At 28.5% G+C, this 21,670-nt stretch overlaps 5 protein-coding genes across 8 annotated transcripts; all 5 read left to right on the top strand.

The window, feature by feature from the left end:
• Positions 1–2,361: 2,361 nt before the first annotated feature.
• On the top strand, positions 2,362–2,653 carry Bm17907 (Uncharacterized protein; the record flags this gene model as incomplete). The annotated part of the gene is made up of 2 exons (XM_043073365.1): positions 2,362–2,364; positions 2,552–2,653. The coding sequence occupies 2 exons, from the start codon at positions 2,362–2,364 to the stop codon at positions 2,651–2,653; spliced, it is 105 nt and encodes a 34-aa protein (XP_042929299.1).
• A 1,223-nt stretch (positions 2,654–3,876) lies between these two features.
• Positions 3,877–6,161, top strand: Bma-sup-10 (Uncharacterized protein; the record flags this gene model as incomplete). Its single annotated transcript, XM_043073364.1, has 5 exons — positions 3,877–4,116; positions 4,399–4,596; positions 4,894–5,036; positions 5,453–5,660; positions 5,916–6,161. The coding sequence occupies 5 exons, from the start codon at positions 3,877–3,879 to the stop codon at positions 6,159–6,161; spliced, it is 1,035 nt and encodes a 344-aa protein (XP_042929298.1).
• A 4,811-nt stretch (positions 6,162–10,972) lies between these two features.
• On the top strand, positions 10,973–11,346 carry Bm10900 (Uncharacterized protein; the record flags this gene model as incomplete). Its single annotated transcript, XM_043073363.1, has 2 exons — positions 10,973–11,110; positions 11,233–11,346. 2 exons carry the CDS (start codon positions 10,973–10,975, stop codon positions 11,344–11,346), a joined length of 252 nt encoding a protein of 83 aa, XP_042929297.1.
• Positions 11,347–12,237: 891 nt separating this feature from the next.
• Positions 12,238–13,864, top strand: Bm6561 (ShTK domain containing protein; the record flags this gene model as incomplete). The annotated part of the gene is made up of 4 exons (XM_001893187.1): positions 12,238–12,331; positions 12,582–12,757; positions 13,030–13,220; positions 13,516–13,864. The coding sequence occupies 4 exons, from the start codon at positions 12,238–12,240 to the stop codon at positions 13,862–13,864; spliced, it is 810 nt and encodes a 269-aa protein (XP_001893222.1).
• Positions 13,865–14,524: 660 nt separating this feature from the next.
• On the top strand, positions 14,525–20,752 carry Bma-rbm-39 (splicing factor, CC1-like family protein; the record flags this gene model as incomplete). Of its 4 annotated transcripts, XM_043073360.1 has the most annotated exons (17): positions 14,525–14,590; positions 14,666–14,749; positions 15,237–15,451; positions 16,756–16,851; positions 17,192–17,254; positions 17,585–17,695; positions 17,804–17,911; positions 18,032–18,125; positions 18,203–18,352; positions 18,685–18,897; positions 18,973–19,035; positions 19,149–19,223; positions 19,414–19,546; positions 19,846–19,990; positions 20,119–20,186; positions 20,314–20,430; positions 20,613–20,752. In XM_043073360.1, the coding sequence occupies 17 exons, from the start codon at positions 14,525–14,527 to the stop codon at positions 20,750–20,752; spliced, it is 1,941 nt and encodes a 646-aa protein (XP_042929294.1). The 4 variants fall into 4 exon arrangements, with proteins under 4 accessions (XP_042929294.1, XP_001893221.2, XP_042929295.1 ...); XM_001893186.2 differs by lacking the exon at positions 14,525–14,590 and having other exon boundaries at positions 14,690–14,749; XM_043073361.1 differs by lacking the exons at positions 14,525–14,590; positions 14,666–14,749 and having other exon boundaries at positions 15,273–15,451.
• Between the last annotated feature and the right edge of the window lie 918 nt (positions 20,753–21,670).

Here is a 21,670-nt window from a genome sequence, read left to right as displayed (position 1 = left end):
ACTGAGTCCTTTCGAAATAATTTTAATTAGTTCTGCAATTGTGCAAAAAAATTTTTTTTTTTTCGTTTATTTTTTTTAAATTTCTCAGTTCAATGCACTTTTTAACATGTCCACAGTTGTAGCTAAAAATTGCTTCATTGCAATATATTCTTAATTGCCTTCTTTTGCAAAATTCTCTTTTTATTAAAATTTAAAATTAAAAAGAAAAAACTAAAAGCAGTCATTGTGAAAATAATGAATAAAACGTGGAAAGTGTTAACGGAAATGTGGTAAATGGAAAAGAAGATACACATCATATATCACGTGTCACGCGTCTACGTCACTAGCAAGGCTATTTTTGCATGGTAAAAACACAAAGTTAACACACATTAATTAATTAAGTGATCAGTCACATCGATTATCTCCTATTTCTTTCTTCTAAACTTTTATTGTTAAACTAAAATTCTTAAAATGTTTCAGATTATCTTTTAAAACTATCAATTGATAACACTGGTTGGAAGATGATTTAAACATAAACATTATTCTTTAATAATGCTTATATTAACTAAATACTTGAAATTAATGTGCCCTTAATTAAGTTTTATGATACAGTTATGCCAAGTAATGATAAAAATTTAAAAAAAAAAAAAATTAAATTAAATATTAAAATGATATTCCTTATTTTCACGTGCAACCAGTATGGTGATGAAAATGTTAATTAATAATAATAGTAATAATAATAACAATAATTAATAAATTAAAAAAAAAAAACAATAATAATAAGTAAATGATTATAATAGTGATGAAAAAAACTATGATGATAACAATAAGATGGAAATGATACATGAATAATAGATATGAGGATGCTGATAATGATAAGCAGGTGGTAATATGGATAAACGATGACATCTGAAACTCATATTTTTGAACTATCATTATTTAGCTTATAAAATAAAATTGTGACAAACAATATTTGATCAAAAATGAAGGATGATAAAATCTAATAAATTAGTAGAGAAATTATGATTACATTTTGCTGAAAATTTAACAAAGACGTTCAAATTTTCATCAGTGTAATATACTAAAAAATTTTAATGATTAGGAAAGAGGGAAGTTTGATTTATGAAAATTTATTTTAAATGGACAAAAAAAAAAAAAAAAGAGAAAAAGAAAAACAGGTGAAAGGAATTAGCATAGAGAGAATTTCATTATAAACGTTAAATTCCGCCTCATTGTTGTACGCAAAGGAGTTCAATGTGTAAAGAAGATAATATATTCGTAAAATTTTAGTTGAAGTTAAATTAATGAAAATTCATATATAATATTACACATTATATTAGCCGATAATCTTTCGAAATTAATAAATTTAAAGCAATTAAACTTGTAGTGAAATTAATTGAAAGGAAAAAAAGAAAAGTTCAGCTGTTTAATAACAAAGCACTTATTTTTGATAATAAACAAATTTTTTTTTTTCTGATTTTTAATTTCATTTTCGCCTATCGTTTTGCTAATTAAATAAATTGAATTATTTTAGAAAAAAAAAAAATTTGGATACTGCAACTCATAGACCAGGAAATGGAAAATGAGGGAAGAGCGAAAGACTCATTTCTAACCATCAAACTATTGTTTGAAAAATTTTTTTGACTCATTCTTTTGCACTTTTCTAACAAATGTGGAAATGTAAACTTCAAACGAAACTCGTGAATACTATTGAAATATCATAAAATAGACAGAACATTCTACCATTTTTTAAAGCAAATATAAAATTATCAATTCTTTAGAAAAAAAAAAAAAATCTCATTATAATTAATTTCATTAATTGATTAATGTTATGGATAAAACAATAATGAATGTTGTACTCTAAAAATATGATTATGATAACAATTAGCAAGTTTTTTCCTTTTTGCATATCAATAATTAAAAGGAAATAATTGAAAAAAAAAAAAAAAAAAAAACATAACATAATAATATTATTTAGACTTATCAATGATATAATAACGATAAGCTTATCAATTGTGTATACAATATGATGTTTAAATGATGGTTAATTGAGGGAAAAGAGTAATTTTTGAAATATATAACATATACAAATATATGTATAATATATATTTTTTGAAAAAAGCTAATCAACGAAATGCGAAAAACCGGACGGTTGATGTTCAAATACTGAATAATATAAAGGATAGAGAAAACGGAGGATTGGTTATGAGAGAATAGAAGGAATGGAGGATGTTAAATGAATGAATACTGAATGTTGCTGGATCAGTTGCTTCCATCGTTAAAGGTGTTCATCCCATTTAGCTTCTTAGTTTCCACTTTTCATCTCCATCGATCAACTGAATTAGTCAGTTAGTTTAGTTTAATTTGGTTTAGTTTGTACGAATGGTATACTGTCAGTTCACGAAAGACGAGTAATAACAATTTATGTGTGTATGTATGTGTGTGTGTGTATGTATGTGTGTATGTGTGTGTGTGTTTATTGTTAAATTTGTTTAATTTAAAATGAAGGGAAAGATGAACAGTGATAATGGATTTTCATTCTTGAAGTGATGAATGAGATGTAGAAATGCAGGAGGAAGAGAAGAAGGTGAAGGATCAGGAAATGAAAGAGGAAGAGGAGGAGGAGGAAGAGGAAGAGGAGAATGATCAGGAGATGAAGGAAGGAGAAGATTAAAATGAATCTATCAGCTGCTGATATTTCTTCATTCATTCGAGATCACAAAATCTTTTTTCACAATTTGTCTTTAATTACTAAAATTTATCGTTAATTAAAATCATTAGCAAAGTATAGAATTTGATAAACGATAGAAATTTGCTAAATTTGATCAATCGATACTTTCATTCTTCCCTAAAGTTCATTTTTTTTTTTTGCTGTAAAATCATCTGACTTCATTTCATTTTATTGCAAAAAAATCATGGCAAATTAATGAGTAAACTTTTAATATTAGACCAAATTGTTATATAATTTTAACATTTTTCCCATAAAGTTATAAAAACTGATTCACTAAACTAACTTATTACTAATAATTAATTATTTTAGTAAATATCTTTTTTGTTTTAAAAATACGCTTTATATTGCTTAATTATCTTCACTTCTCATTCGTTATCTTTAAAGCTAATCTAAATTATATTACTTATTATTTCTACTGTAGAATATAATCAAATATTTGATATTCGCGAATTATGGATAAATATGAAAAGTGAAGTCTTTATTATCATTTATAAATTATTCAATTAATGACTTCAATTCAGAAAATGTTAGTTAACTAACCTTAAAAGCAATTTTAAGGTATTATAAATTTACAAAGAAAAAAATTAAAAATGAAGTACTTGCATACCTTAAACTTTATCTCAGTTAAGTGTAAGTAAATGTAATGTGAAAAAATAAAATAACAAACAAAGAAACCGGGTTGGAAAGACATTTTTTTTACCCTCAAAATCATTATATTACTTAAGGCATATCATAATAATGAACTTTAACCTTTGTAGTAAATGACTAATCGATTTCTTTTTTTCCATCGATATTTGCTAACAAAAATTATTATTCTCAACGATTCTAAAATTAATTTTCTAGCATTCATTCTTACGTATTTTTTAATTCGCTGAAAAATGCATACTAATTGCAAGCACTATTATCCATAATTTCTTCTTTTCTCTTGTAATCACTAATTTCATTTCCTCTCGAACATTTTCATTTCTAAAAGCAAAAAATTTATCCATAACTATGTTAATTGATAATAGCAAATGAAATTGTAAGTAAATATATCAACAAAATTTATTCACTTTATGAATTTAGTATTAATATTTAATTGAAATGAATTGGATATAAATAAATAATTGATAACAGAATGATTATTCAATAACACATTGATATCTTTCAGTTCTCAAAATTAATAAATGTTCATAGTGCAATATGTTCTAATTATTGTTGTTACTTGGAAAGCAATTATTGGTGTTTCAATTCAAACTTGGGATCGAAATTTTGGAAGTGAAATTCATCTTTTAAAGAATGTCAAAAATGCTGTATATGATCGTAGAACACAACGTCTTGTTGACACCATCAAGCAAAAATTGGAATTTAATGAAAGGCTTCTGATACTTATTTGCATTAGGCGATGTTATCCTACACAATCACAGGTAATTTTTAAATGTTTATCAATGTTTATTTGATGAATATTATCATTACGACAATGTTTGCTGATACTTAAAAATTTTTTTCTCCATCAAGGATTAAAATATTTGGTATTAAAAAATTTTTAATATTTGTTTAATTTCATCTGTTTGTTTGTTTGTTTGTTCCTTTTTTTTTTCCTTGAAAAGAGAAAAAGAGAAAATAGAGAGAAAGAAAAGGGAGAGAGGAAGAGAGAGGGTGAAAAAAAAGGCTTATGAAAAATTATTAATTTCATATCTTTTTCATAGATACCACGATGGATTCGTGAATTCTCGAAGCAGAATAATCTGACAGCAAAGCATGAACATTTCACCTATCAATTTTATGATAATCGGCGGAATAGTCCTATTTTTAACGATCAGTTAATTCATAATGGTTCAAAGCCTCATTTGGTTTATGCTATTGATGGACAATTGTTTCTCTATAATGGTAATATAAATAATAAAGTATGTAATTAAAATTTTCATCAAAGAATAATTGCAAATAATTTAAATGATTGATTTAGCAAAAAATTTGAGAATTTTTTCTTTTTCATTTAACCGAAATCAATTGAGATCATCAATTCTCAGAATAAATAATTTTTTTTTTAATCGAATTATTCAAATTAATTATCAAATTATCAGAATAAAATTATTGAAATTACTAAAATATCACCAAAAAAAGCTAAATAAAATTGTTGAAATTATTTACAAAATTATCATCAACATACTATTCAACAATTTTGACAAGAATATATTTCCCAGGAAGAATTCTTTACATTCCTCGGATCTCATGAGTTACTCAATGCACAAATTGTAAACACCTGGGAGCATTTGGAATCAATTATAAATATAGCACAATTATGTTATGGTCAGAAGCAAGTTTTACATATAGTTGATAATAATCGGTTAGTTTCCTTTCAATAATTTAGATTTAATCGTCTTTTCTTTTTCTAAAATATTCTAATTATCATTAATTCAATTTACTTTCATTAGATCAATTAACAATCTGATTTAATTCATAATAAAGTAAAATAATTTCAATTATTTATTTTTCCTTTCTTCCTTAATAAAATAATGATCTCTGTTTTTTTTTTTTAAATATCAATTATGTTACAAATTATTTTTGTATGCAATAATCGAATTTAGATTTTATCATACAAAAATTTTTTTAATGACAGAAAAAGCTATCAATATTGATTTAACCTGATAATTATCAAAAAACAAAAAATGTTGAAGGGAATAAATTCACTACAAGATAGGTTGTTTATTTCATTAATCTTACTCTTTTTAAATTTCATTTTTTGACTTAATAAAATTACAGATGTCCAATGGATCACTATGAACTTGTCGTTCGAGCATTCGATGGCATTGCTAATTATAGTTTCTATGAAATTATGCTACCACTCAGCATTGATATGTATGTTGAATTATACACTCGTCTTCCAGAATTGCCATCTGTTTGTCAACTGATTTTACTCCTACAAAATGGTGGCTATCTTTGGATGTCTGCTGATGTTGATCTTCATGAAGTATTGTTTTGAACTTATTTTTTCTTCTAAACTTGTAGTATAAATTTGAATGAATAAAATACAACAAATAGCACATAGAATTTTCGTAATAACAACCTTTAAAAGAGTACTGAATTTAACAAACATAATTGGTGCTTTTTCTTTTTCATCTGCAAAAAATTTATTTTAATATTATTAATTATCCAATTATATTATCATTTATAACAGAAAGAAAAGAAAATGTTTTTTTTTTTTTTTTTTTTTTTTTTTTTTCAGCTTATTATTGCAGTGGAAAGTTTAGAAAATACTGAATGTACTCATAAATTATCCGGTAATTGGTATCCAATTCGAGAAGAATTAACAACCATCGAAAGAGATTACCTTCGTGAAAATGAGCAATCATTATTATTAGAATCAGATTCAAGTTATATTCTAGTTGGTGCTACCGGTGGTATTGCTGTTGTTGTGCTTGCAATAAGTATTTTCTGGGGACTTAGCGGATCCACTTTTGCGCAAAATTAATTTAATGAACAATTCGTTTTTGTTTTATTGATGCAATATTAGATGTAGTAGTTATTATCAGATGCAAAAGAATAACTTTTTTTTTTTTTTTTTTTATTTGCAAAATAAAGAATTGATTAATGTGTCAATTTTATCTTATGCTAATATTATAGTTTAAAAAAAAAAGAAAATTATTTATTTGTACAATTTGTAATATTGCATAATTAATTTAGTATAGTGATAAAAATTTTGCTTGAGAAAAAATATTAATTAAAAATTATCATAAAAACTTCTGGAATTCATAATTTACAAACACTTTATGATTACGATTTTTTAAATAACAAGTGGGTAAATAGATTAATCAATTAATTTGATATCAATTTTTGTTTTTATTTTGCGGATAGATGGAATAAATGAAATGACTGATATTCACAAATTTTTAATTTAGATAAAAATGTCATTTGCATATATATGAATTTATATTTATTGTATTATACAATGTAATATCTTTCAAAATTTATTGATAATTTATAAAATAAAATATCAATAATCAATTGCTAAACAAATGGATGCCAAGCATAAATTTTGCACTGAATAACAACTGAATAGGTATATGTATATTAATTTTATTTACTTTAATAAATTATAACTTTAAAATTTGTTAAAATGATCACCTCTATTACGACATGTTGCGAGTTTTATTCAAAATTATTCGTTGAGTATGTGAAATGGAAGTTGCTATATATCAAAATTTCCGCATTGAATAGGAACAGATTTTTGAAATCTTACTGCTGAAATTGAAATTTGAATGTTGATTATAATAATTTATAAATAATAGAAGCAAAAAAAAAAAAAAAAAAAAAACACCAACATCAATACATCGAAAAATGTTTTATCTCTTTAAAAAATTTAATAATTACCATTAGCGACTATAATTTTCTTCAGAAAAAAAAGCCAATTAATTAAAAAAAAAAAATTTATCCATGGAAACTTTACCAACTAAAAATAAAATTAAGCAACATTTTTCGTTCTCTTTCATTTTTACGTTAAACTTCAAAAATATATATGAAATTTATAAAAGTTTAGTGAATGCTGAACAATTAGATTTGTCGATATTAAGGTTTACTAAAGTTAGCATTTCAAAGTATAATTGATATGATTAAAACCAAATACTTTTGATAATTTAATTGCATAACTATTCATAAATATTTTTTTTTTTTGCAGTAAACATAAATTGAAAATTTATCATATAAAATGTTATAAAAAATATTTTATTATATAAAATATATCAAAAAAAAAGGAAAAAAAAAACAGAAATAAACTTAATATACGCAAAGCATTTTTAATTTTAAATACTTACAATAAACCGATAACAAAATCATATTGCTTACTTCATCAAAGTAATTGAAACAAAAATAAGTTGTATTATGTATGTATGTGTATGTGACCTGCGTGTGTGTGTGTGTGTGTGTGTGTGTGTGTGTGTGTGTGTGTGTGTGTGTGTGTGTGCTATGTTGTCTTTTTAAAGGATTTTAATATTTTCAAATTTCAATTCAGTAAATGAAACCATACTCATTCATTATTAAACTAATTCATTGATAATTTTTTTTTTTACATTATTACTTTTTTGATATTGAATTGATACTAAAGAAAAAAAAATGAAGCAAAACTAAAATTGAAAATGTTTTTTATCATTATGATTAGAAATATGCAACTGTGATTAACATAAAATGAAACATTGAAGTTACATTTAAATCTTAATTGTTTGTAAAAACACAAAAAAAAAAGGATTGAAATTAATTATATTTACTTTATTTTGATCACATTTATTTACTTCACACAATTTACAATGCTAATGGGCTCATTCACTTTTTTTTTTTGTTTTAGAAAAAAAAATGATCAAAGAACAAACTAGCTTGGTCACTTTCTCTATTGACCCATTTGTTGCTAGGCTCTTTTTCTGCTTTTCCTGCTCATGGCATTATAAATAATTGTAGAAAGTAAGTGACATGAAAAGGTATTAACATTATTTTTTGCTTTAGAATAATTTTATTGCCTTAAATTAATTAAAATTAATGTAAAATTTTTCGACATCCGAAGTCAGTAATATAAATGCATTCATTGTCACTGTTATTTTACTCATTCTAATAAAAAAAATTTTTTTTCTTTTACAACAAAAATTTGTTAATTTTAACTAATTATGTTAATGTCCATTAGCATAACAATGCTTCCATAATTCAAAAGTCTAATTAATTTACAATCTAGCAAAAAAAAAAAGGAAAAAAAAAATGGAATTATTAATGTGATAATTTGGCACTAAATTTTAGAATTAATTATTAATTCATTTTTTGCGAACAAAAAAAGAATTCAAAAAATGCCGGTTATATCTAACAATCATATAATATCAAAACTTAGCTTCCATCACTTTTTCACCATCCATTTTTCCATTAAAATATTTCATAACAATGAATTTCATGCATTGAAAATTAATTCTATCTTTATAATATTTCTATTTATCACAAAAAAAAAAAAAAAAAAAAAACGAAAAAAAAAAATGTTTTTACACTATCAATAATTTACAAAATCTTACTCATTAATCTAATATTTCATTTTTATTAAAATTAAATTTCGATTATTTTGAACAAAGCAATGAAATTAGTATTTTGATTTGAAACAGATTAAGCCATGACAAACTAATTTCAATTATCTATTATAAATGCTATCATTAAACAATAATATTGTGATTTATTAATTAATTCCATCAAATTTTTTGAATTTAAATTTAACAAATCGATAATTTTGCAGCATAAACTCATAAGTTTACTTTCACTCCAAATTTCTAACAAATAAGCAATTTTTATTTTTTTTTTTATTTTCAACTATATATATATGCATATTGATTAAATAGTATTATAAGTTGCAAAGCTTATATGTTTATAACATAATACATTTTAATTTTTTCTGCCATACTTTTCTATCTATTTAATTTAAATTACAATCATGTAAATTCAAGTTTTTGTTTTTGGCTTTTTTTTTTATGTTTCAAAATAATTTCCAAATGGATACATAGTTCATGAGCATTCCTTTAATGGTATTTTTGTATATATCTTAATTGAATACTCCAAAACTACTATCACTATTAATTTATTTTAATTTAAGCAAGTTTAAAATTATAATTTTATCTCTATAATCAAATTATAACCAAAAAGAATCTGTCCTTTTTTTCTTTAGCGTGTAATAATGGTACATTTTTTTTTTCTCTTGTTGTTCGTAGATTAAAATTATTGTTGTTTAAAATCGTTTATCGATAATCGTTGCATAAATTTTTTCACCTAATATTATGCAAAAAAATGAACTGATAACTTATTAAGATAAATATATAAGAAATTTTCATCCAAATGAAAAAACACTGTTAAGCAACAGAGATACAACAGGTAATACAATAGGATCACATAAGAGAATAGGTATCATTCATTTTACCATTTATTTTCCCTAATATATTTTTTTTTTTGAAGAATAGTTTTTAGTATCCCATCTTATTAAAATTTGTTCTTCTTCTGGCGTTTTTTTTTTTTTTTTTTCTTTTTTATTTGATTGCTTTTTCAAATTTAATTATCGGTAAAATTTTTTTTTTTTTAAATCAAATTGGTAATGAAGTTACATTTGCACTTCTCTTATTTTCATTCACTGAAACTTTTTATTTGTTACATTGTGCATTTCTCTTCTTTCGAGAAATTAATACTGTACAAAAATATTCTTGTTCTAATTTGTAGAATTCGAAACACTTTTTGTGATTAATTACCCGTTAATTCTCATTACTGATATTATTAATTTATTGCATTTTCACGGTCAGTGATCGCTCTATGCTAAAAGTTTTGCAATCCTTTTTGCATGAGTTCAATATCGAGATCTTGATTGAGTTTAGTATTGAATTTTTCTATCTTCTTCGTGATGAAGAAATCATAAAATTTTGGGTAAACAAAGTGACAGTAAGGAAAGAGTAAGAAACGAAGGAAGGAAAGCGATATGGAAAAGATTAGATTATTTATTATCCATATTGCATCCAACCTCCGATTTGGTCTATCAGATGCAAAGGATTCGCAATTTTAGCATTTCAGTGTTCGAATTTTGTATTAAAAGTAATATTGAGAGTTACCTTAAGGATTAGTAAGTGTCTTTTCAATTATCTTTCCTTTTCACTGATATAAAGAAAAATAGAAAAGAATAAATAAATAAACAAACAGATATTTATGTTTATTTATTTATTTAATTGTTACATATTTATTTTCTATCAATGGGATAATTAAAATTAGTTGAAATATTTTTCTCATTTATTAAAAAGTATACTAATTTTGTTAATTTAATCAATTAGTTCATTCAGTTATACAAAATTCAATTCATCATGCTCATATTTTATTTTTCCAAGTTAATTATGATAATTTTTTATTCTGATATTGTCCAGATTATTGAATAATTCAATGCAAAATAGTTTCACTTGAAGACGCTGAAGACGTAACTGTACGTGAGATAACAATTACATATAAGTCCTCAGAAGGACTTTATAAAATCGGTTATTTAATTATATCACAATCAGTTTATGTGTTAGTTTATCGGAAATTCGAATTGTTTGTAATCGGTAATTTCTTACGAAGGTTATTTAAGGCAGTATACTTCATTATGCTTTTAATGTTTCCAAACTTCTATAATACGTTGTATTAAGTTTGAATTTCGTTTTTTTTTTTTTTTTTTTTTTTTTTTTTTTTTATATCTTTTATATTATCAACATATCTTAATGAATATATGTTTTCAGGTTTTCAATTCAGTACTGTCTAATGAACAAATTAGGTATATTGTTGACAAAATTACGCATTCAACTTATCGGTCGATCATCACCGTCATCTAATTCTAACAATTTAGAAAGCTCAGCAGTTGATCCAATGCCATACACTCTATCATTTGGTGCATTTAAGGTCTGTTTATCATCTAAATAGTTAATCAATTCTTCATCAAAATTTCCACAGCTTATGATATATTTATAACTGTCTGAGTTTGTTCTTTTTTTATTACTTTTAACAAATGAAATTTATTATAGTTGATTGTTGTTACAACTTCATCAATTGGATTTGGCGCTTTCTTAGCAAAAGAAGTAGCCCAATTTTTAAAGAAAAATAAAGTGTTTAATCCAAAAGAAGAAAGAAATGATTGACATTAAAGCTTAATGTTTGAAAATTTTTTCAGTTTTAAAAAATGTATTTGTTTTGAAATTTGAATTTTAACTTTTTTTTTTTTTTGTTACAGGTATGATATCAACCATTTAGGATGTATTGATATTCGTTTTTTATCAGGAGAAAAGAAAAAAAATATAAGAGAAGGTGAAAATATCGTCACCTAAAAGGAATTTTTTTTTTAAAATGACTTTAATTTAATTTCGGTAAAATAAATCTCAAAAGATTAGTTTTTTTTTTTTTTTTTTTATCCTTACATATAGTCATTAATTGTTTACATCTTTGCAGCTTATTTATTATTTCAACCTGTCGTTTTAATTTGTCACTCTTTTTAAAAAATTTTTTTTAGATAATATTTTCGCGTCTGAAAATTTTATCTCTGTGTGCATTAATATTAATAATAATTTCTCCTAGTGCTTTTGCTCTTTTTTTGATCACAATTTGGTCACAGCATTGAATAATTGAAATAATATAAGCAAATGCTAACAAAAGGAATTGCGTTTTGTATAATTTCCATTGATGATCATGAGAAAAAAAAATCAAATTCTGATACTTCTTAAAATTTTAAAACTTAGCAAAGAAAAAACGGGAAAATTTTAAATGCAATGAAAATGAAAGTAGCAAGGTGAGAAGTACATACATAATCAATTGGAGAGGTCACACAAATAGGATATTACATAGCGAAGGTCAGTAATACTTCAGTATTCTCATCAGATTCGGTTGCTTCACAATTACTTTCAATTATTTGGATTTCATTCAAATTTCGTCCCAATTATTTTGCGTTTAAAATTTCATTACAATAACTTTAAAAAAAGTTTTAATTTTATATCATACAATACGAAATTTATCACTTTTATTTATAATTAATTAAAATGATCAAATTTGTTGTTGCTGTCCTATTTGATTTATTTTTCGTGGCACGAAACGATTGGGTACCATTTGAATTTATGTATGAGCGTAGACCAGGTGAAAATTTGTTAATTTAAAAATTCAGGATTTAAATTTTAAATTCACTCATTTTTACATTAATTTCAAATCTAACATACCCCTTTTTCCTTGTTTAATAGTTTTGCTAAAAAAAAAAAAAGCAATAATTACTAAGAAATTGATTGATTTCTTTTGCTTCTATATTAATTCTCAATTATAAAAAAGATCTTACAAAAAATAAAAATGAAAGGGAAAGACTATTTCAGTTTGAAATTGTAATTAATTTTAGATTGGTGCATTGATGAAGATCCATTATGTCCAACACTTAAAGGTTGGTGTATTAATGCTAATAAAACACGAGAAAATTATATGAAGAAAGCTTGTCGACGGACATGTCATATGTGCTATGAGGGAATGAACAATACGAAAACATGTTATGATAAGGAGGAAAATTGTGCTACACGGGTTCAATTCAAATTTAAAAAAAAAAAAATAAAATGTTGAGAAAAAATTTGGAAAAAAAGAGAGAGAATTATTATTTCGTCACAAAAAAAAGAAAAAATTCTAGGAAGATCTGATTAAAAAATTTGGAAATTTTACAAAAACATAATTTAAATAAGTCAAAATGAAATAAATTGATACAATTTGATATTTTTTTGTTTTTGTTTCTTGCATGTAATCATTTATATATTAATGAAATTCTTTCAAAACGTTTAATTTTTTCTTTTTTTTTTTAGGAAATTGATTGTTTTTCTGAAGCAACTGCTAAACGTATGTATGATTTGTGTCCAGAAACATGCGGATTTTGTAATAATATTTGCGCTGATTTGGCAACAAATTGCGCTGAATTAATCGATTACTGCATGTTTTCCTATTGGCATCAAGCGGTAATGCAGTCCAGATGTCGTTTAACATGTTCATTTTGCAGGTTTCACTTATTTTTTCATTCATTTTTCTCGTTGCAATAAACATAAAATAAGATGTAACATTTAAATTTACGATAATTAACAATATTGCAAACTTTTCATATCAAATCTTACACTAGTTATAAATTAATTATTTCAACATGCTCAATTATTTGATAGGTAGTTATTTCACTTCCGATTATAATTTTAGGCCAGCATACCATACTTATTAAAACTTAATCACAAAATTTAATACCTTTTCCTTTTTTAAATAAATCGACTGTCATATTTTTTTTTTTTAACTTCTGCATTTTTCAGAGTATATGATCGAGAAAATTTCGAACCTACAGATTGTTCGGATAACTTGAGCTATTGCAGATACAGAAGGAATCTTTGTGAGCGTATTGAGCATCAGCATGACATGCGTACAGATTGTTCCTATACGTGTAACTTTTGTGATCATATCGAAACTGAAGAGGATATTCCAACAGAATGCAATGATTCTGAAATTGATTGTATCAGAAAGAGACATTTATGTTACGTCGAGGGACGTCATAGCTACTATATGTGGCGTAATTGTAAGCGTACCTGTGGTTATTGTCCACAGTATAATTTAAGTAACACATCAACAGATGACACTTATGATTCTTACTATTACTATTATTAGTTTCTCTAATATTAATCAGTCATGAATTGAAAATGTCACATCTTATTTACATTTTTTTATTCTGTTTAACATTATCTTAATTATGGATAAAATTTATAAATTTATTTTAACGCAAGTTCAATGAATAATATATTACCTGTGTAACTTTCTCTACTCATACTTAAGCAAATTCTAGTATGAAAACAACATTTTGTATCATCATGATAAAATATATTTATTGTCAATTTACATGAGTTATTTACTTATGTTACATTAAAAAAGAATATTATTCTAATTAAATACAAAAAGCAGTATAAGAAGTTTATGTAATTTAAATACAACCATAATTGCAACGATCATATGTCTTTTAGTGAAAATTAAAAATATTTATATCATTTTAGTACACTTATACGATCTTAATGAATTATTTACTAAATACCACTTTCACAGACATAAACTCGCAATTCACACAGCCACTTTAATAATTTTCGGAACAAAAGCATACAAAACGCCTAACTCAAAAACTTTATGCTGGGGACGATTAAATTTGCATTTTGAGGCAGACGAACGAACCCCAATTTCTTTAAAGTTCGTAACGCTGCTCCTGCAGCGTAGCCTGTCTGCACAAGTCCACTATTCCGGTTAGGTTGTCAGCTTTTTTTCATGACGTAATCGTCCAGGATGTTGCGTGGGTGTGCGTGGAAAATAATTGAGGAGCATAGGCGTAATGTGGATTTGAAAGAAAAAGTCTGCAAAGTGTGATTCGTTGTTCAGATGTGTGCTGATTTCAGCTCTAATTTCTACGTGGATTTAGTGTTACAGTTATTCCTCTGTTTGCGTAAAAATATGGGTGAACCAGAGGATGTTGATGCGATGCTTGAGGAGGCGCTCGATAAAATTGAAGATGTAAGTGTGGTTTCGTTTCTTTAGTTGCAAAACTATTGGTAAACTTGTTTATGGGTGTGGGTAAGTGAAGCGTGGAAACACATGATGGGACCAAAAAAAAAAAAAAAAAAGGAAAATAAATGCTTCCACAACGTTAATGGCTGTTGGTACAGTAATCGTTATGTTTTGTGCAATATTTCATTGCGTTGCTGCTTTTAGGTGTCTTCTAGCTCTGTAAATTTGGACTGATTGGTTAGCACATTATCATTGGGATCATATTCTACTTCCATTTGTGATTGCATTGTTAGATTATCCATATTTTTTTTCATGACATTTCCATCCTATGATTTAAAGGGAATAATCTGCAGTGTTGACTCGTTGTTCACGTTTTTGCTAATTTCAGCTCTAGGATTTATTTAGTGCAAATATTATAAGGGACTTTTCGTTTTTAAGACTTTTCTGGCAAATGCTGTTACAGAAAATAATTCTTATTGTTTCTCTGTTTCAGTCTGATCGAAATTACGGTCATGGGCACGCGGAACCAATGGCAGCATTGATACGGGGTGAACTAATGAAGCAAGAGGAGCCATCCGGCGAAAGTAGTGAGGAACACAATACAACCAATGGTACAGAAAAAATGGATGGGGATGGAATGGCTTCGTCACATAGCAAGAAAAAGAAAGAGAGCAATGAACATAAGAAGCGATCTCGTTCCAGGTCTAGGTAGGTCAAAAACAGATGAAAATTTTTCCCACTAGTAATTTTGCTTTTTTTTTTTGTTGATCTTTGAGTATATGTTTATTTCAGCAACTTTGTAGACAGCACCTCACAGGGTGAAAGGAATTCAGAACTGTTGCAGGAATTCATTTCCAGATCTTTTATAAGTGATGGTATGGGTGCGTGCTTTCATTTACCAATGTCATTTTAATATATATTTCGTCTCTATACAAGTTAGGTGACCGCGTCTCCGAGCATTTGTAGAAGCTGTGGTGGTTCTGGAAGACTACTTTCCTACTTTTTTCTGGTAGTTTTTCCTAGTAGTGGATTATGCAAACGTTTCTTACATAGGACAAAGTTACAAGTTTTTTCCACCGAATTGAATTAACCCTGCTACCCTCTTACCTTGCGTTTAGTGACGGGTTATCCATTGATTGTTGTGGATTTCCCAAACTGAGATTTGACGGAAGTAAAACTATTTCGCTCTTTTCACTGCATGAATTCTTGGCGCATCACGACTCGTCTAACGTTAGTTTCTGGTAGTAAGTCAGTGAGGATTTCTTACAGGAAGTAAAGGATTTGGAATTTCTAAATGTACGGTAATGTATGTCCGTATGTAATGTTTTTTTTTTTTTTTTTTTGACGGACCTACTGTGTCTACGACTTAATCTGGAGGCCACAAATGACTGCAGAAATAATAAGTAATTAAAAACCGTAATTTAAGTCGAATCGTCGTTGTAGAGTCATAAAATCGATTGATACAGCTCTGTGTCACCTTATACCTTCTGCATTATAATGATGAACAAAGCTCGATCGATGTTTCGGGAAACTGTTTGCTTCTTGTTGGAAACTGAATGAGGATGAATTGAAAATGTGGACGATGAGGTACGCGAGAATGTCGTATATGTGTTGATGCCTATCAATGCAGTCGGAGCGCGCCGCCTGTCTCATTTTTCTTATCACTTAATTTCACGGAATAAAATGTATTTCCTAAAATTACATGTTCGATGCGGTTGAAATTTTTTAAAAGTACTGTCAAGGCTGGCGCGCTCCAAGTGTTACAGGCATAACACGATGTCATATGGCGTTATGGATGATTGGAAACACTGGATCAGTCTTTGCCTTCATTTCACTTCTGCAGTTGTCTCATGAGTATCAGATATTTCGACTCCAGCGAGCTTAATTTTGCAATTTACAATGGACTTGTGTTTTTCTACAATACTTTTCAGGGATTGTTTCTCACAATTATTGCACTTAATTATGTGATTATTTTTTTTTTGATCTTTGTTTTGATGCTTCCGTGATTACAGATCTTCATCTCGTAGCCGTTCTCGCAGCCGTGACAAAGACAAGGAGAAAAAGAAACGACGCAGAAGTTCTAGTCGTGATCATAAGAAGAAGTCTCGGTCAGTATTTTTGGGCCTTTTTCTCCTCTTAGTCCTGTAAACAGCTGATAAGAGATGAAATGCATACAAAAGATTTCAGTAACCAACTTGAGTTGCTGCTGATCCAAACTAAGTCGGTTTACATTTTTGGATGTGTTAATGACAAGCATTAGATAGCCTTTTTCTTTTTCTCTATTCACAATAGAACATGGGTGACCAACAGAGCGCTGAGTGGTACTAATTTGCAGTGTGATCTTAGTTATGTTTTGTGTTGTGTTTTATCTATTCCTACATGATAAATATGTTTATATCGGGATGTAAACTGATCAGAACATTGATGTTGGAAATGGTTCTTTTTTAGTTCACGTTCAAGATCGCGCAGACACAGCTCGCGGAAGCGTAGTCATTCGCGTCGTCGGTCGCGGTACTTTTTTTACTTTGTTTAATTTTTGAAGCAAATTCATAGAGTAATAAATGAATATCAAAACCGTTTTGCATTTGCGAATCGTGAAAGAAGATGACTACTGATTCCAGTTTTTTTGATCCAGTGGTCTCTTGTCATTCATGCGAAAAGTTTTGGCTCGCACTACCATTTGATATTTTAGCAAATATTCAATGGTAGGACGGAATAGGTTATGTACATACATTTGAATATTGTCCCATTTTGTGTACCCTTATTGGTATTCTAGAACAGGTGCTACAATAATGTTTTTAAAGACATCATTGGAAGTATCAGTGATATATTTGATTATAGTTCGAGAGATCGCCATCGTCGGTCAAGATCGCGACGACATTCGAGATCGAGATCACGTGATCGCAGACGACGGTCACGCTCCAGAGAGCGCAGGCGAAGAAGCCCGTCATGGTCATTTCTTTAGTTTCTTAACTAAATCTTTTTTCAAAAATTTTGTTCAGCTAGATAGCTGAGCGGATGCAGAAAAAAAAATCAAATTGGGAAATTTTTTCATTGTAGGTCACGACCTCGTGTGCTTGATCATCGTGATCGTCGCGGGTTCTCTCCACCATGGAGACGTTCACCACCTCGTGGACCACGTCTGCCAGGACCCGAAAGACGCGATGTGTAAGTTCCTAAAGTTTCACACGGTTAACCATCAATTAAGTTTGGTTCATGGAGGGGCTGGCGCACTGATTTGTTTCGGATTTTACTTCCTACGTTCGATAAAATCGTGAATTTTTTAAGGATGCCGTTTACTGCTCGTCGTTCGCCGCCTCCAAACGCAAAAATGGATATGACATCTGAAGAGCGTGACCAGCGTACTGTGTTTATACTACAGGTAATTCTTCCATTGTCCAATAATGAAGTGTATACCATTTTCTTCCTTTTTTTTTATAATATGTAAAAGTGCTTCAGATAGCGAAGGAAACTCGACCACGTGATCTGGAAGAATTTTTCTCTAGCGTTGGGCATGTACGCGACGTGCGAATAATTACAGATTCGAAAACTCGACGATCAAAAGGAATTTGTTATGTGGAATTTTGGGAAATTGAAAGTGTTAATTTGGTTAGCAGTTGTTTTAGAAAATTAAAAAACATGGGTAATGTTGCTCGTTATTTTTTTAACGCTTCTGTACTTTAATGCTTTTGTATGACTCCTAGTTGCAGATATTTCTTCGATATCATCAGATTCTATTAATTTCCCTTGACATTCAACCTATTTTTATAATAGTTTTCGAAAGTCATATTTACCAGTATTAGAGCTTCAGATTTTTCTAATGGAATTTCTTAAATTTCCAATCTCATTAATGGTAGATTTAAAATGAATCTGAAAATCTTGCAATCGAAATTTTGCTGCTTGTTTTATGAATATCCAATGTTAATCATTTGTATTTCCAGGCCCTTGCACTGAATGGGCAGAAATTACTCGGCGCGCCGTTAGTAATCCAGCCAACATTGGCTGAGAGAAACCGTGCAGCTAACAACACCGTTGGTGGAACGCTTGGCTTTGGTCCTACAAACACCACAGGTCCACTGAAGCTCTATGTTGGCCAATTGCATACAAGTATAACGGAAGATATGTTAGGAAGGATTTTCGATCCATTTGGAAAGGTATATTTCGTGTGTAATTGTTGTTTTATGATTTTTTGATTTACTTAATGCATTACGCGGAATAACGTATTGCAGATAGAGAACCTGGAAATTGCGACCGACCTCAGTGGTGTTTCGAAAGGATATGCATATGTCACGGTATATTTAATGCGAGTTTTTCGAAAAAGAACTAAACTTTCAGTTTTCTGCACTTCTCACGCTTTGTAAGTTCATCTAACTTAATTTTAGTTGTCAGTATGCAAGCTTTTCAGTTTCGACATGCAGATGATGGTAAAAGAGCGATGGAGCAAATGAATGGATTTGAATTAGCAGGTCGCCCAATGAAGGTATGGGTTGATTCAGCTTCACATTCTGCATCGTCTTCTGGATTGTTTTATCCTCTTATATAAACGTATGAAAATTAGTGGAAAGTGTGCTAACTTCAAATTCTCTAGATGGAATTGCGATTTACTTTTAGAATATGTTTATTAAAATTGGATACCAATATGAAGTCATGTGATTCTTTCATATTTTTAGGTGTGCTCTGTTGAAGGAGATGAAATGCCACCACCAGTCCCTCAGCGGACACTTGATACTGATGATGCGGACAGACGTGGTATTGATTTAGGGACAAGTGGTCGTTTACATCTGATGGCTAAATTAGCTGAAGGTACTTTTTATTATTTTTTGCACAGCTGCAAGAAAGAAAGATTATATATATATATATATATATATACTGGTACTGGTATAGTATGGAATAATTCGATTTTTTAATTTGTTTGTTCGAAATTATCGCTCTCGGTCGTAATGTTGGTAAATAATTGTGGTTATCGTAGAATAACATAGATTTTCAAGATGTGGCTTTTATCATTATAGTGTTGATCTGTAACAAAACCCAGTTCTAGACGATGTTGGAGTTACTTATGTCTTTAACTTGTGCATTTACTATGAGGAATTCGTGCATTGCAGGAAGTGGTTTGGAACTACCGAAAAGTGCTAAGGAAATATTAGCGCAAAATCAGCAGCAGTTAGAGAGTGCTACTGTCACAGGTCCTGCAATTCCACCAATTGCAACGCAGTGCTTTATGCTTTCTAACATGTTTGATCCATCTCAGTAAGTAAACTCACATTCTTTGGCATATTCAACTTCTCAAGAAAAAGTGATTTGCATGAAGATTCAGAGAGACAGTGTTACACCAGAATAAAAGTGCTTTTGTATGAAACTATGTTTTGTTTCTACAGGGAAACGGGTGAAACTTGGGCTGATGAAGTACGAGATGATGTTATAGAAGAGTGCGCAAAGAACGGAGGTGAATCATTCTTTGCACTAAGTTGCATAATTTTTACTTAATTTGAACAACAATGAAACAAAATGAAATGAATTATGAAAAAAAAAAAAAGTGAAAAAAGAGTGAAACGGAATTACCGATTTTATAGGAGTATTACACATATTCGTTGACAAAGCTTCCCCGAATGGCAATGTTTATGTGAAATGTCCTTCTGTAGCTGCTGCTTTTAAATCAGTGAACGCGCTACATGGGCGATGGTTTTCAGGTTTTTATCAATCTTACTCGTTCTTACAGTGGAATGAGTCTTTTATTTATTTACTTTATTCTTATTATTTATTATTATTGTTATTGTTATTGCATTAAGTTTTTTGGTATAGTGGATCAGTGATTAACTCAATATCCCATTGAACAAAGAGAAGTCAGTGATATAATCATTCTTTGTTGCAGGCAAAGTAATCACAGCAAATTATGTTCCGGTCGCAAGCTATTCACAGCTGTTCCCAGATTCAGTTGTTGCGCGAGAACCTATTCTGTCAGCTGTAAAACCACCAGTTGTAACAGCTGCTATCCCAGGCGTTGGTTATTGAAGGGACGTTGTTTTACCGTTGTTCAGGAAAGGTTTCCGTTTTTTATCTGATGTGAATATTACGTTGTTCTTTTTTCCAATTTGTTTCTCTTTGTTATACAATGGTGTATCCTTAAAGCCTGAAAATTCCCTCTTTTTTACCATACTTTTAGTTTTTGTGGAATTAAGCCATTGAAACATCAGTGTTATGGGAGGTTTGGGGAATTCTGCCTCGCGGATTAATGTTTTACGATATTCTTCAGGTTTTCAGACTTTTTCTTTGCTTTTGCTCCAGCTTCTCGAACGTATTAGTGTTTTTTGCAAAATATCACTAGTGGTTCAAGTTTTAATGCTGTTTTACTTCAGTGCAGATTGGGAAAATATACCTTTAAATAATTTAGCATATCCATATTATCATGTTATATTGTTTGATTCATTATATAATTCTGGATATTAAATGTTCACCATTCTGAATCTGTGGTCACTGGTCCAACTCTGAGCTATCCAGAATGAATACGTTAATTCATTTTCTGTTTACGTCTCAGACGGAATATTTCGTCTTAATTTTGCGTAAAAAAGGATTTTTTTTTTTTTTTTTTTTTTGCGAAATATTTATGGATTGGAGAAATTTTAATATTTGGTACTGATTTTTGTTTCTTTGGCTGTGCCGTTCTGTCAAGTATCTTTTCCGGATTTGTGCTGTTCATGATTGTGAAAGTAATTGGAAAATTGTTTTCCAGCCAAGGTTTCCGAAGATATTTTGGGATTAGAGTGATTCTGAAGTGCTTATTTTTTAGCCATTATGTAGTATTGAACTTCAGAACAGTCACGTAACTTCGACAGTCTGCAAATCTATAATTTATACTGTGAACTGAGAGTAGATAGACCTGTCTGATTTGGAGGGTCAAGATGGTCTTTTATTAACCATGTAGTTAAATTT

Source organism: Brugia malayi (assembly GCF_000002995.4).
Source record: "Brugia malayi strain FR3 genome assembly, contig: Bm_v4_ChrX_scaffold_001, whole genome shotgun sequence".
NCBI lineage: Eukaryota > Metazoa > Nematoda > Chromadorea > Rhabditida > Onchocercidae > Brugia > Brugia malayi.
Note: the sequence above shows the minus strand (reverse complement) of the source record. Positions and strands in the feature narration are given on the sequence as shown.